This window comes from Poecilia formosa, unplaced genomic scaffold (assembly GCF_000485575.1).
Source record: "Poecilia formosa unplaced genomic scaffold, Poecilia_formosa-5.1.2 Scaffold572, whole genome shotgun sequence".
Classification (NCBI taxonomy): Eukaryota; Metazoa; Chordata; class Actinopteri; order Cyprinodontiformes; family Poeciliidae; genus Poecilia; species Poecilia formosa.
Genome location: NW_006800511.1, coordinates 170,886 through 186,213, shown reverse-complemented (window position 1 = coordinate 186,213; position 15,328 = coordinate 170,886). Strand labels below are relative to the sequence as shown.

The following is a 15,328-nucleotide window of genomic DNA, read 5'->3' as shown; positions in this document are numbered from 1 at the left end:
CAGTAGTCTGCAGCTAAGCTAATTATGCTAAGTGGTTGATAATCTCACAGTCTACTCACCTTTCTTGGAGAAAAACTGGGTTACAAATTACACTCTTGCCTTTTTCTCTCTCTCCCTCTATTTTCTGAAAACCTGATTTTATAACTTTTCTTAGCAGCATAGTATCTGCCACCATCGTTCGTGTTTCCTACTGGTTGCTGCTGACAGCGTCACTCTGAAGCTCCAACAGGAACGAACCATTTAACGCAGATGGGGGGGTTCAGGGCAAAAACAGATATGTGTTTTTTGGTCTGGGAGGGGCAACATTACATTTTTACTGCTAAAAACAATCTTTGAAAATACAATATGATTAATTTTGTAATTGACAGAGCCCCAGTTTGTTTTTATTTTATTTCTATGAACAGAAAATAAATAAATAAATTGTGGAGGGCCCCCTGCTGGTCAGGGCCCCTAGAATTGTCATCACTCCCCCCCTCCTCGATACCGCGCCCCTGATCAGGAGGTAACTTATCGATACACTTAAACATTAATTTAAGAAAACATGAATTACAACAGCTTTCAAATCCATTCGGTTATGTTTGTCCCGATTAGACAGGGATGAGATTTTATTGGCTTTTTGTCCATTATTTTTATTGTTTGGTTGAACAATGAGGCAGTTAAAGGGCTCATGCTGTCATTCAGTGGGAAGTAAATATGAAATATGAGAATATCATGGCATTCATCCACCGCAGAGTTTTAGAAATGTTATTAGTATGATTCTCAAATTTTAGGTGTGGGTCAAAAAATAACCAAAAATATTTGAATTCTGTTCCATATTGATAATTTAATTCTGCAGATAAATTATGAAATGTTCTTGTATGTGTTTTCTAATCAAAAAGCACCTTGACACTGTTTTACTCAAACTGATCACTAACTGTTGACCAGCTGAAGGTTCACTTCCATTCAGACTAAACATCTAATCGTGTTGCAGCCATTTCTGTTTCATTTTTATAAATCATAACATTCGTCCATTTAGTTTTTCTCTGGGCAGTTACAAGATGCTTAAGTTACTTTGGAACCAAAATCTGTAATTATTGGGAATATAGTATCAGGAATTGCTTAGATTATGTTAGGGTTAAAAGGTCAAAGGTCGCCGGGTGCCGCGCCGGATACCTTTTGTCAAATGTGTGGGAAATTTTGTAAATTGACTTTTGAACTTGAAACATCAGATAAAGTCGTTTGTTTTCATCTAAGTTGTAAGAGAGTTTTAGTTTTTGTTTTGTCCATATTTTTGCTAGAAATAATCTGAATTTCCTGCGTATCTCAAACAGTCCAGCTGGAGCCAGACCTCATGCAGCCTCTCCTGGAAAATTTTAGTTTTAGGAATTAAAAGCTGCTACAAACCGCTTCAGTTAACACATCGAGTTCAGGCCCGTTAAAAGTTTCTATCTGAGGAAACCCGGCAGGTTGCATCGGGTCGTTGAGATGCAGCTAGAGGTCAGAGTTCAAACCACTGGCACCAGTCCACCTCTCACCAGAGCCTCAGGTTAGAACCAGCAGGAAGAAAAGGAAGGCTTGGATTTAAACTTTATTTCTGACCTCAGTCCAGCTTCCTCTTCCTCAGGCTTCGTCCCAGGTGAGTTTGGTCCTCAGATTGTTTTCATCAGTCCGACTCGCCTCATCGGGACCGGTAGCCCCGCCCCCTGCTGTGAGACAGATCGATGGAGCTCATTATGATCCATCAGCTGCGGCTCAGAGAGGCAGCTCTCAGCTCTCAGCCTGCCTCAGATTAGATTCAGCTCCAGGATAATTAGCTTAGCAGCTTCACAGAATCAGAGGCCGCCGCGCGCAGCCTGCTGGCTTTTTCCATCACAGCGCCGTAGTTTTCCAGGACGTAGACCCGACCCGCTGGGGAACGCCGACCTGCTGCTGAGGTCTGCAGATCAGCTGAATTCAGTCCTGAGTTTTACCTGCAGGTTTACTCTGCAGTCCGGCTCAGGACCCGGTTCTGTTCCAGCAGAACCGGTCTGTTAAATCAGCATATCCACCGTTTCATGATGACTCCGCAATGACGAAAATTCACACAAAACCAACAGATCCACACATTTTTCACACTAATTGTGAGTTTATTGCAAATTTTCCACCCAAAAGCTTTGGATTGAGTGATGCTGACTCCCACCTGCAGGTGGCGGCGTTTCCCTCTTCTCCTCCTGCTGCCTCAACTTCCTGTCTGCTTGTCGTCTGCGATTGATGTTACGAGTAGCAAACATTGATCAGTTCTTTATAGAACAAAATGTTTGTGTTCAGTCCGTTCGTTTTTTCTTTAAAAGATTTTTTTGGCTCTTGTGGCCTTTATCTGACAGGAAAGTGGGTCATGAGGGAAGACATGCAGTAACGGTCGCCAGGCCGGGAATCGAACCTGCGACAGCTGCGTCGAGGACTAAGGCCTCCATATGTGGGTTGTGCTGAACCCCTGCGCCACCACAGCACACCCCTCCGTTCGTTTTTTCTTTATGTAGATTTATTTTTTTAAGAGGACAAAATATTTGTGAACTAGCGCCGCAGAACCAGTTATTTTTACAGGAACGGCTGTGAAACCCTGGAGGGACTTTAACTCAGGTTAAAGCTCAGATTATCTGTGCTGCTAGTTTGGCTAATGGCCTGCTAGGCTAGCCTGATAGCTAACAGGCAGCCCCTCCCCCACCTGCTGCTGGACTGAATTAAAATGTTTGAGTTAATTCAGGATATGTTATCAATTAATTGCATTTTTAAAGAAAAACTTAAGCAATATTTTCAATTCAAAAACTCTGATAATCTTTTCCCAGTGAAAAAATCTACCAGAAGAATTGGGACATTTTGCATCAATGTTAAGTCATTACTGATTTAAAAGCAGCTCTCATATCTCACTGAAAAGCTATTTGTTAGTTTTCTTATTTTATGTTTACTGAGATATTTTTGTTAGAACTAGACAAAAAATACTTGGTAAGATTTTGTATTTTTGCAGTGAAGCTTCTGACCCGTTGCTGATGCGATCAGAGTTGTTGTCATGACGACGCAGTCATGTGACTGCAGACGATCAGAACCTGAAATAATCCGAGCCGCTCCTCTTTCCTTCATCATAACGTTTATTAGGAGACATCAGAAGCAGCTTTCACCTCGTTTCCCAGCATGCACTGCTCTAGCCTTCAGATTACCCACAATCCCCGGTGTCTGCTCTGACTCTGTGACAGCTGCTGCTTTCATGCAAACTGTGATGAAGACTGTGATGAAGACTCCTCACAGGTTCTTCTTTGGTTTCCCTCATGCATGTTGACGAAGGCCTCAGAGCTTCCTGTCTGGAGGAGGAGGAGGAGGATGAAGGTCTACTGATGGAGGGAGTCGGAGGGCTGAGAGGAGCAGCGGTGAGACGGATAGATCTGAGGAGGAGGAGGAGGATGAAGAGGAACAGAGCGTTAGCTTTAGCAGAACTTTATTCAGTTCATCTCAGCTGGAGTTTAGTTCTGGTTCTGATGGTTCTGGTTCTGCAGTCCAACATCTGTAGCAAAGGTCTGCACCTCCAGAACCGCTGAGTCAGATGGACCAGAACCAGAACCATGGACCGACCTGGAACCATCACCTGGTGGTGGGCTGGTTCTGTTGTGAGTTCTGGAACCATTGAACTGGTTCTGGCAGAGTTCTGGAAGCGTGTGAACCTGGTTCTGGTTCTGGTGGAGCGTTGTGTCTGTGTGCAGCTGATGAATGATTTAGAGCGGCTCTTCAGTTGAAGTAAATCCATCTGGAGTCGCCATCAATGTTTGATGCTGCGTGTTTCAGTCGGTGAGAGCAGATCGGGGTTCTGATCCTCCTGGCTCTCAGGATGGTTCCGGTTCTGGTTCTGGTCAGATGTTGGAGAGTGGAGCGCAGACGTGTCCCGTCCCACCTGGAGACGGTGGGACGGGACCATCCCGAAGACAGGGAAGACAGTCTCCCTGCTCTGTCTTCGTTTGTTTTCTTATTCAGACGATCCAAATGTCCTCCTCTGAACGCTGACCTTTAACCTCTGGCTGCTTCCAGACGGGGAGGATGTTAGTTTCTGCCCCGACCAATCCGCTCCGCTGGGACACGGGGACGTCGACGTGCCGGTTGCCGTGACAACGCAGAGGCTGTACCAGCTCTTTCTGGGCTGGCGTAGCTTTCTGTCCGCGGCTCGGTGGGATCGTGACCCGGTCCGGCTGTAGAACCCAGAGGTTCTGGTTCCGTTTGGTTCTGAGGAGCCATCAGCTAAAGCCGAGTCGCCATGGCAACGCCACCTCCATGTTTCCACGCCTCTCCCAGCCAAAACGTCTCGTCAATATTTCATCACCACTCGCTTCTCCTCCGTCTTACTAAGAGCTTCCTGCTGTCCGCGGCTCAGCTGGGATAAACATGGCGGGAGGAAGATGAAGGCCCACTTGGGGGTCAGGGGTCAGGGGTCGGGCTGTGACCTGAGAGCCGCTGAGGTGTTTCCTCATCATGAAGCCTCTGATGGCTTCTGTGGGAGTTTGGATCCTGCAGGCGTTCCTGACCTGAAACCCCACTGAGGTCATCTACAGCAAGGGTGTTCAAAGTGAGGCGCGGGGGCCATTTACAGCCCCTGGAGTGATTTTGGATGGCCAGTCAATAAGACCTGATGAACAAGTCTGATAAACTATGGCAACACTACAACTTTAAAATGATAATCTACTGGTCCTAATGACAAAAACATCATGCAGGACCAGACCTGCAGGCTGAGGCTGGAGGCGTCGTGTTGCATTAAGAGACTCAAGGCGACTGAGGCAAACGCTACCTAGCTGCTAACTTATCACTGCTAGCTAGCTAAAGCTAGTTTGCTTGATGAAGTTTGTACATTTTATATGTCTTAAAATAAAAAGTCTTAAATTTGAGTCAGTGAAACCTGCAAGTATGTAGAATGACAATGAGTAGTTTATCGTAAATAATTCATCTGATTTACTTTGTTTTTAAGTTTTTGTAGATTTAATGCCATTATTTAAATATGTAGTCGGTTAATTATTAATTTGCATCTCCATCTAATGGCACTCTGGGTTTACTGAGGATTTAAAGCTGCAGAACCAGCAGCAGAGCAGAATGACGGAGTGGAAGAGGAAACCTGTGAATCGTGTGGGAGCAGGAAGAGACCTGCTGCAGGCTGAACATGCAGAATGTGGCTGCGTGTGCATACACACACACGCACACACACGCACACACACACACACACGCACACACATGCACACGCACACACACGCACGCGCGCACACACAGAAACCAGGCAGGTTGGGTTTGGAGGTTTATTAGGCGATACAGACGAGGTGCAGAAGATGCAGTGAGAACATAGAAACAGAAACCAGGCAGAGTGGAGGAGGGAACCAGAACCTCTGGATGGTTCTGGTTAATTGGGCCCTACATGTCGGTCTGGTGAACAGAACTAGGAAGCTACAGAACTCTAGAAAACAGTTTGGTACTGGAAGGCGTTGCTGCAGTTAAAGGGACAGGCCGTGCTTAAAGGGACGCAGCGGTTCATGCTCTGTCTTTGGTCTGGACTCGGCCGGTTCTGACCCGTCACAGTGCGCCGGTTCTGGGCTCAGCGGTCGGACCTGAGCTAACAGGATTCAGGGTCAGAATTGCACTTGTTGGGGGTGAAAGGAGGGGTGTTGAGGAGGAAGTGGTGAGGGGCTGTGCCATCTCTCTGAGAGTCCTGTCGCTATGGCAACATGATGGGCGTGTCGGAGAAGACGGACATGTAAGAGTCCGTCTCCCCGGCGCGCTGCTGAGACTCCGCCCCCAGCCGGCCGTTCTGCTGCTCTCTGATTGGCTCCAGAAACACAACATGCTTGTTGCTACTGACCTTGCGGCCGGGGCCCTCGGTGGACGCCGGCGGCGTCGGCGTGAGGATGGAGGACTGGGCGCTGCCCGCCCCGCCCTCCTTGCCTTGGCTCTGGGCGGTGGCCGCCAGGGGGCGGGGCCTGGGCCAGGGCGGGCAGCGGCAGGGCGTCAGGTACAGGTAGACCAGGACCAGCAGCAGGCTGACCACGCAGCCCAGCAGGGTGGTGAAGCCCGTGTTGAAGGGCTCGGTGGCATCAGTGGCCGGCCGCGGCAGCACCGTCACGTTGACCTCCCGGGAGTCGTTCAGTCGCCGCACCTGGGCCACGCACACGTAGATCCCAGAGTCCCGCTCTTGGGGCGCCGCCATCGCCAGGCTGCCGTTAGCAAACATCCTGATGGAGCCGTTGTTCCCAGGCGGAGCCACGTACTCCAGCTGCGGCGTGAGCCAGAAGAAGACGGCGCCGCGGCCGGACAAAGACGTGACGCAGTGCAGCAGCAGCGGCGCCCCCGCCTTCACCGACACACTGGCCTCCTGCTGCGGCGTCGCCGTCATGTTGCAGGGCTCGAAGTAGCGCTGGTGCAGGAAAAAGCTGATGCCGCTGCGCTGGACTCCAGCGACCAGGCAAACGTGTTCCTGCCGGAAGAACCGGACCGACGCGAAGCCTTTCTGGTCCCACAGTCGGAACAGGGAGAACATGGCGCAGTCGCACACCAGTGAGTTGTTGTGCAGATAGAGCCCCTCCTGCAGGGCCGGCGGCAGGCCGGAGATGTCCGCCAGCGGCAGCTTGGGCAGCCGGTTGGAGGACAGGTCCAGCAGGGTCAGCTGCCGGTGACCGTCTGTCCGGATGCTGAAGAAGGGGAAGTTGGTGAGGCGGTTGTGGCTGAGGTAGGCCTTCCGGAGGCCGGTCAGTCCGGACAGGGCGGTGCTCTCTACGTGCTTGATCCGGTTGTTGAACAGCAGTAGCTCCTCCAGTGCTGCCAGCTCCTGGAAGTCGCTCTGCTTCAGGACCAGCAGCTGATTGGATGACAGGTCCAGGTGTCTCAGGCGTCCGGAAGAGTTCCTGAAGGCACCGGGCCGGATGGCGCTCAGCTGGTTATGGGCCAACCGCAGCACCTCCAGCTGCAGCAGCCCCTGGAAGGCGCCCGGCTCCAGCTGCTGGATCCGGTTGTGGTTCAGGTCCAGGGTGGCGGCGTAGGCCGGCAGCGCTGCGGGGACCCGGTCCAGATCCAGCGCCGGGCAGCTCAGGATGTCCGCCGTGCAGAGACACCGGGGCGGGCAGGCGGCGCCCCGAACCGCACTCAGCCGCACACACACCATCAGAACCACCACAGGCCACTGCGCCCTCTGCAGGACGGCGGCCAGCATGATGCCTCCAGCAAACCGAACTGCAGCAGAGTCAGAGCCGGTCACATGCTCCCGCTTGGGGCTTCATCTCATCTCCAGTCGACGTTCTGAGAAGTTCAGACCTGCTCTGGCTGCTTCCCGTCTCTCATGCTCACCAGGAAACTCTCGACCTGATGAAGCTGCACCGATCTCTGGTCCAGCTCAGAACCCAGACATCGGCTCAGTCCAGCCTGAAGAATCAGGAGGTTCTGGTTCCAGACTCGCTCAGCTGGAAACGCGGATAGGATCCAGGAAGTTGACCCGCTGGAAGGTCCCAGTCGATACTCTGTCGTCCCGTCCTGCCGGCGCCGCTGCTCTGAGTTACAGCAGCATCCTGTCCGCCCGGCTGATTTAATGTGTGTCGGTGCTGCTGCTGCTCAGAGACCTTAAAGTTCCTGCAGAAGCGGTTCTGTTCTGGTCCGGATCCTCGGATCTCGGAGTGTTTGCCGTTGCTGCCTCCGTCTGTTTGCTGCTCATTTGTGAGCGGCGTCTGCCTCTTGTGGTGCTTTTCCAGCTCCTCCTCTCCTCCGCTGCTCCAGCCCTCCGGACCCCCTCCGCCTCTCTGCGTTCCCTGCTCTGCTCGCTGTCTGTTTGCCTCCTGCTCTCACTTTGTTTTCACCCTCTCTGATGGCTTATGCTGCCACAGAAGGAGCCGTGTGAGGCGCATTTCACGGCGAATCTGATTGGCTGCAGAGATGTGCAAATGAGAGCTGCAGCTTGGGAAGCAGAGGAAACATTTAGGAGACGATGTTTGCATCCCATTTGTTAAGGTCCCACCATCACTGCTTAACATCCGTCCTGTAAAATCATTTCATCTCCATCATTCTAAAACAATTCAACCAAAAATAAAAACAATTTAAATGCATGAAGACATTTGCAAATCTAACACCAGCAGGCTGACAGCTGTCAGCTTAAATATAGAGACACTAGCATGAGGAGAGTTGGTCTGACTGCGTTGATTGATTAGGAGAACATGTTGGACCGGTTCAGATAAAAACCCGACCATATGGTTGGTGAATTTGGTTTCCAGTTCTAGTTGGTCTGAGGAGCTCAGGGTCCCACAGGAACCGCTGCGCTCAGAACCGCTGCGCTCAGAACCGCTGCGCTCAGCGCTGAGAGCAACATCCAGACGATTAGAGGAACTAAAGAGCAGCTGCCCACACCGACGGAACAACCAGCTCATCGCCTCCAGAACCACCGACCCATTTACATTCCAGATCAGAGGAGGCGGCTTCAGGTCCACGATCTTAACAGCCCCGATGACCCCAACTGCCCTATTAGTGACCCCAACTGCCCTATTAGTGACCCCAACTGCCCTATTAGTGACCCCAACTGCCCTATTAGTGACCCCAACTGCCCTATTAGTCAAATTGTCAAATGCATCAATACACATCAAATATTGCTGATTATTGCTGAACAATGCTCCAGTTACTATGAATCAAGGCAGCCATTAGTGGCCGTAAGAACCGTGTTATTGTGGAGGTTCTGGCTGACGCTTTGTGCTCGGTTCGTCCAGCCATGTCCAGATTTGTTCTGGATAAACGTCTCAGAGGAACCAGAGAAGAAGTCCAGCTGCCTTCCTCTGAAGCTCCAGTCTCTGTCGCCACCTGGTTTTTCTGACTGATCTCTGCCCAAAGAGCTGGTTCTGATTCTAGTCTTTGTTGGATCCTGTAGTTGTCCGGGTGAAACATGTCCTGATGTTTTCCAGTCAGCAGCAGCTCATCTTTCTGCTTTTTATTCATTCAGCTGAAATCTGAGTCTTCTGCAAACAGTTCCTGTGATGCACCTGCTGCTGTGAGCCAACCTGCAGCTCGTCATCCTCCTGGCCGGTTCTGATCCGGTTCTTCTCCGTGTTTTCAGAACTATTCCCAGCCGTTAGCTGGACTTCATGCTGAGCTGTTTGTAACTGGGTTTTGTTCTCCAGGCTGGGAACTGTGGCGCTCAGACCTTCTGGTTTGTTTAGCATTGATGGAGGTGAACTACAGTCAGTCACATGACCTGACGGTGACACCTGGACCTGCAGGGCCGTTTACAGCTCCAGCGCCTCTCACCTGTAGGACAGTAGGTGTCGCTCATAGAGCTGCTGCTCAGTCTGTCATGAGTCCTGATGGCCAGTAGAAAATCTGAAATTAAAGGTGCAGAAAATTTAATTTCTCTTAAATCTGCTGGTTTTATAAGAAAAGGCTTTTAATTTGAAGGTGACTGAGGAGCTTCTGCAGCTCCAGATGAGACAGTAAGAGCTGCACAGCTTCAACACACCTATCATCATCATCATCATCATCATCATCATCATCAGCTCCTGTTGTCCACTGAAGCTCCTCCTTGACTTTCAGCTTTTATTGTGAAGGAGCTGAACTGAAGGTTTCCAGAGAAGCTCAGAGCTGCGGAGAACCCCAGAGTCCCACAGTGGAGATTAATATTCATGCACAGTGCAGCGTGTTAACAAAGCGCGGCTGAATAATCAGGCTTAATGAGAGCAAAGCTGCAAACGGAGCTGAGCGCAGTGGGACTGTGAGCTGAGGAAGGTTCAGATGGAGATGAAGAGGAATCGTCTTCCTCAGATCTCTCCACCTGCTGACGAACCCAAACCGACCCTTCAATCAGAACTGGGCCTGTCACCGGAACGGACTTCACCGGACGATAAACTGACCCAGAAATTATTGCAATAAATCATAATATTGTCATTTTGTGATTATTTGCAACTAATATCATAATAACGACATATTTATGTCGATGAATAACGTCCTCTCAAAGATGTTAATTTCTTAAGAATTTTTAACACTGGATCTGGAAAATAGTTTAAATATTGAAAATAAGTAAACAAAACGGTCTAATCCAATTAAGATGGATTAGGAACTCTGTAATCTAGGACTTTAAAAATCAACAAGGCGGCCATGTTGGATTGTCGGCTAGAGCACATAGTAGATAGCTAGTTCTTAGTTTGGTCTTATTTCAAATGTACTAACTTATTTAAACTAGAAACTAGACCAAAATACTCAGTAAGATTTTGAGTTTTTGCAGTGCAGACATGAGGTTCATGGATAAGAATCCTCCTTCTGACTGGTTCTGACTGGTTCTGACTCGTGTTGCGTGTTTTCTGGAAACTGGTTAGAAAAGTCGGACCTGTTCAGTGTGGAGTGGGATTTCTGCTGGTATCAAACGTTTTCGTGCTTCTCTCTGCAGAACGTCCAGAGCTGCCTCCGTCCTCCTCTCAGACCCCTGCTTCCAGCTCCACTCCATCCAGCACCTCCTGGGGGAACCAGCAGAGTCCGCCGGGCCCACAGCCGCCGGCCGGCCCGCAGCCGGGCCTCCGGGTCCCTCTGCGGCGCCGCCGGCTCCTCTGGCTGCTGGGAGCGCCTCAGAGAGGAAACACTTCTCCCTGCATGCATGTGAGTTCACCGACGCTCTGCTGGAACTGGGCCGGTTCTGAATCAGTCCATGGTTCCACCAGAACTTCATCTTCCTTCAGCTTCTGTGCTCTCAGGTCGACCTGTAGCCGTTTAGTCCAGCTTGTTTAGGGCAGAAATTATTAATCAAATATTGAAATAATTGTCAATAAGTTTAGTGATTGATTAATCTGGAGTATGCAGGACTCAAAAAAAGGCTGGAAAAACATGTTCATAGCAATAATTAAGCCAAAACTGTACTAACACATAATAAACACTTTAAAAGACTCACTGTCTGTAAATCTGTTCTGCTCTGAACTCCGAAAGTGGCAGTTTTAGTTTCACCCAGTTAAAATTCACTAAAGGAATGCTGTGATTGCCTTTTAGACAATAAAAGTTTGGTTTTATTTTAAAGAGGAATTTAATTATTTCATTTGTATTTTTAATGTTTTTCTAACATTGTATAAAAAGGTTTAAGTGGTTAAATGAAAAATCTTTAGAATTTATCTGATTGATTGTTGGACTAATCAATACAATAATCAGTAACTGAAATAATCGTTAGTTGCAGCCTCGGTTCGGTTGAGAGGTGTGACTGCTGATCGACCTCTGACCTCTGACCTCTGGTCCTCCAAACCTCAGTCTGGGTTTGGTTGAAGTGAACTCTGATGGGTTTGAATGTGAATGCCAAGCAGACCAGAGACCGCTCCAAAAGCAGGAAGTGAACTACAGTGCAGGGCATTTTGGGTAAATACAAACAAGGCTAACATGCTAGCCTAGCGCTAGCAGCAGAAATGGCTCCTGGTCTTTAAAGAGAAATCCTTTAACCGCTAAAATCTGATGCCGCCATTTAGTTTCCATTCGGTGAAGAAGGAAGTTGCTCTCAGTGTCTTCAGAGGTTTTTGTGCAAACTTTTCATTTTGAACGTTTTTGTTCTTTGGGTCTCATTTGCTTCTGAAAACAGAAAAACCACCCAGATGTTTTTTTTGGTGTCTAGAAACCGAGGCATTTCAAAACCCTCTGGAATGTAACGTCACAAATCACCAGGCTATGTGCTGTTACCTAGCAACCCCAGCAGAGCTCCGCTGTTACCTAGCAACAGCTGATAATGGGACAAATGTTGCAATTCTGGTCTCCAATCCAAATGAGTTTACCAGACCACCAGGTGGGAAAACAGCCACCTGATGGTTGATTATTTCAGTAATCGATTAATCACGATTAATTGATTATCTTGATGGACTGATAAATTGTACCAATACATGAATTGATAATGAGGTGAAATCTGAGAGTGGGCGTGTCTTTCTGGACCTGGACAGAACCGTTCTCAGTGGTTCTGTGGTGTTTACTGTTGCCAGATGGGGGGGAGGGGGGTTCTAGTTGCCACAGCATCCTCCTCCGTTGCCATGGAAACACCAGCAGTTTCCATGACCACCCTCAGGAGCATCATGTGGAAGTCAGACGAGCCGGCTGTCAGACGGCGCTGGGCCACATGGACCAAACAATGCTCCTGCAGGTGGAGAACATCTTGGTTCTGTTCAGGACCGTTAGAACCTGCAGAACCAGCTCCCTGGGTTCTGCCTGCATCCCGTCACAGAGCGGGAATCAGTTCCCTCAGAACATCAGCCTGGCAGCCGGCCAGCTCTGCACTATCAGGGCTCAGATGAGGCGCTGTCAGCTCACCGCAGAAACACGAGCCTCTGATGGAGGAAATGGAGACACGGATCGAACACCATCAACTGGGTGGAGGAGGAGGAGGAGGAGGAGGAAGGCTCTCATGAAGAGGGGAACTTCTCTCCTTTCTGCTGGGATTAAACCAAAGTTCTGACCCGGTCCGGTTCTCCAGGTGCAGCTGACCTGTTATTCTTCCATTAATATGTTAGGTCCATCTACGGTCTATACAAAACATGTTGATTACATTTTTCTTGGATAATCAGATTTTATTCTGTTCAATTCATGTTGAGCTGTTTTAGGGCCCCTGTCACTTTAAATCCAAATAAGCTGCTGCTGGCCACGCCCCCAACTCAATGTTTACACTCGCACCTGAAAATGGCTGTAAACACATGCAATTATACAACCGTACATCTTTGAAAAGCATTAGTGGAGCCTCCTGGAGAACCAACAAGAATGCAGGAAGTGGTTTCTGGATGGTGAGACATCGAGAAACTGGGGTTTCACTCTGGTTGCCAGGTAACGAGCTGGGCTTCCCTGGGGTTGCCAGGCAACGGCGCAGTGTCTGCTGATTGGCGATATGCCAGAGGTTTTTGAAATGGCTCATTTTCCAGACACCAAGAAACATCTGGGTGTTGTTTTTAAGTGTTTGATCCGGAGATCTGCTTCTTCATGCCGGGACGACCAGAATCTCCTGGCTCGGTTCTCTGTGGTTCTGTAGAACAAGAGAACCTGGTTCTGCCTGTAGGGTCCACAGAGAGGAGACTAAAACAAGAACCGGGCCCTGAACTTAGAGTAACTGGAAAGAACTTTCAAGGTTTAAAGACCTTTTGTGGTCCAGCGGTCCTGATGTCTAATCTGAGAAGAATCGGGTCAGTTCTGGTCTGGGTTCTACAGCCTGGGGCGGCAGGGATCCCATCAGAACCGAACTGAGCCATGAAACTTCTGGACCTCATGGTGACCTTGCTGTCTGGACCGGCTCCTGTGATCCCGTTGTGGCCGTAAAGTGGGCCATTAGCCTCCGTCCGGCTCCGTGGGTCCTTAGGCCCGACCAGAACCACTACCGGGCTGCAGAGGACCGGTTTTGCTGCTTCAGCAGGTTTTCTTCTGACCTTTAGTTAATCCAGAAGCAGAAACAATAAATTCACTGGTATCTGAGGCTGTGACCCATCAGAACCACCAGAGGTTCTGAAGGTTCTGGTTCTGCTTGGTGAGATCCGTTTCTGCTCAACCTGACTCTGTTTTCTGCCAATAGACACCGACTACATCAGCCTGGAGGAGAAGCAGAAGGTGGAGGAGATGCTGGAGTTCCTCACCGAGGAGTCCAAGCAGGCCGCTGCCTCCACAGCGGTACGGTCACTTCCTGTCCTGAGGTCACTTCCTGTCCTGAGGTCACTTCCTGTCCTGAGGTCACTTCCTGTCCTGAGGTCACTTCCTAGAAGTCACCTCTTGTTCTGGATGTTAATTCTTCTGGGTCTAGGTCTTAGTTTAGTTTTTATCAATTCAACTGAATCAGTTCATGTTCATAGTTCATCTCTCATTATCCTAATCTGTAAGTGACATCACTCCTAATTAGCATATTAATGATGTCATCAGCTGCTCAAAGTTGCTCTGTGAATCAGAGAATTAATGAAGGTAAACAGGATCATGAAAATATCCACATCCCCCTCCACACACACACACACACACACACACACACACACACACACACACACACACACAGAGTTCTGTGTTTGCTTGGTGTCACCAGGACAGCAGAACCAGCAGCTGCACAGCCCTGCAGAGTGTCTGCTTGACCTTTAACAGAACCTGAGGGTCTGGAACTGGTTCTGGTCCGGTTCCAGTCTCCTGCCCCATCACGGCCCAGCGGTGAAACAGCTTTTTCTGGATTCTGATGGAGTTCTGGAGGGTTTGGCTGCTCTTTGAGGCACCGATCAGAACCAGAACCTGCAGTCTGGTTCTGATCTCTGTTCTTCATGAAGTCGCTTCAGGAACTGAAACAACAGGAATATTTATCCAGCCTTCCTGCTTTTAGCGTTGCTGTAGCACCTGATGTTAGCTGTTAGCATAATTAGCATGGTTAGCATGGTGAACCATCAGCCGCCATGTTTAAATTCCAGAACCTTCGTTAACTCTGCCGACTTTCCCAGGCCCAGATTCTTCCAGGATGGTCAGAATCTGTTCGTCCAGGAGGATGAACTAACAGTTTTTTTTTTTTAGGATTTAATTTTTTTTGAAAATCTGGGATTTTTTCACCAGGGTTAGGGCGGCCATCTTGTTTGACAATCATTTTTTACAGCTTCTATTCATTCGGACTCTGACTTCAGGTCAACTCTACAACGAAGGCTATGGCTATGATTTTTATTTTAATTACGAGATTATTTTAATATTCCCAGAATAAAGTGGTAATATTAGGAGGATGAAGTAATAATTTTATGAGAACTCAACATGAAAAATAACAACAACATTAAATCTTGTGAAATACTTCATCTTTTAAGACATCAAAGTTTTATCGGGAGCTGGATTTTAAAACAACGGATCCTCCAAACTCTGAAGGTTTTCTCCCATTAACGACTTTTTCTCTTAATTTCTGGTGAAATCTTTATTCCACTAACATTTTAACTGTATTCTCATTAAGGAAACATTTTCGAAACCCAGAAAGGATGATTGAAATCATTTTGAAAATAGTTCTTATTTGTAAATATTTGGAAAATAAAATCTAATCAGTTTGAATATGAAAAGTTTGCAGGTTTTATTTTGAAGGCCTGGGATCTGGGAGGTCAGAGGTTAAAACTGCTCAGCCTTCCTGTTTTCTGCTCAAAGACTCACTCTCTCTGAAGGAACAGCGCCCCCTGGAGATGGCCGATATATGCTGCGTTCGGTGACCAGGAAGGGATCCGCTTGGTTTCGGTCCGGCAGGTTCTGATCAGACGGACCGGTTCTGGTCAGCAGCAGAACCAGACGTTTCCCCTGAGGTTTCAGGACGTTTTGACGTGTCCTGATAAAGTTTGATTTCCGACCTGGCCCGACCTGGACCTGACCTGGACCCGACCCAACCCGACCTGGACCCGACCCG

The 15,328-nt window shown here is 48.7% G+C and overlaps 2 protein-coding genes across 8 annotated transcripts in view; one reads left to right on the top strand and one right to left on the bottom strand.

Annotated features, from left to right (window-relative positions):
- rnf123 (ring finger protein 123) overlaps positions 1-15,328 on the top strand; it is a 46,804-nt gene that overhangs the window by 29,629 nt on the left and 1,847 nt on the right. For all 6 annotated transcript variants that reach the window (XM_016665340.1, XM_016665342.1, XM_007540903.2 and 3 more), the window contains 2 exons: positions 10,385-10,590; positions 13,508-13,602. In XM_016665340.1, coding sequence (XP_016520826.1) covers positions 10,385-10,590; positions 13,508-13,602 — 301 coding nt within the window. The remainder of the gene's footprint in view (positions 1-10,384; positions 10,591-13,507; positions 13,603-15,328) is intronic.
- amigo3 (adhesion molecule with Ig-like domain 3) lies at positions 2,840-10,117 on the bottom strand. 2 transcript variants are annotated; one of them, XM_016665344.1, is made up of 2 exons: positions 5,840-10,117; positions 2,840-3,395 (listed from the first exon to the last, which is right to left on the bottom strand). In XM_016665344.1, exons 1-2 carry the CDS (start codon positions 7,181-7,183, stop codon positions 3,342-3,344), a joined length of 1,398 nt encoding a protein of 465 aa, XP_016520830.1. In that variant the 5' UTR covers positions 7,184-10,117; the 3' UTR covers positions 2,840-3,341. The 2 variants fall into 2 exon arrangements, with proteins under 2 accessions (XP_016520830.1, XP_007540966.1); XM_007540904.2 differs by lacking the exon at positions 2,840-3,395 and having other exon boundaries at positions 5,269-10,117.

What these genes read in the sequence shown, in the direction of transcription:
- amigo3 (XM_007540904.2), bottom strand. Translation starts at nt 7,183, where the DNA reads ATGCTGGCCGCCGTCCTGCAGAGGGCGCAGTGGCCTGTGGTGGTTCTG.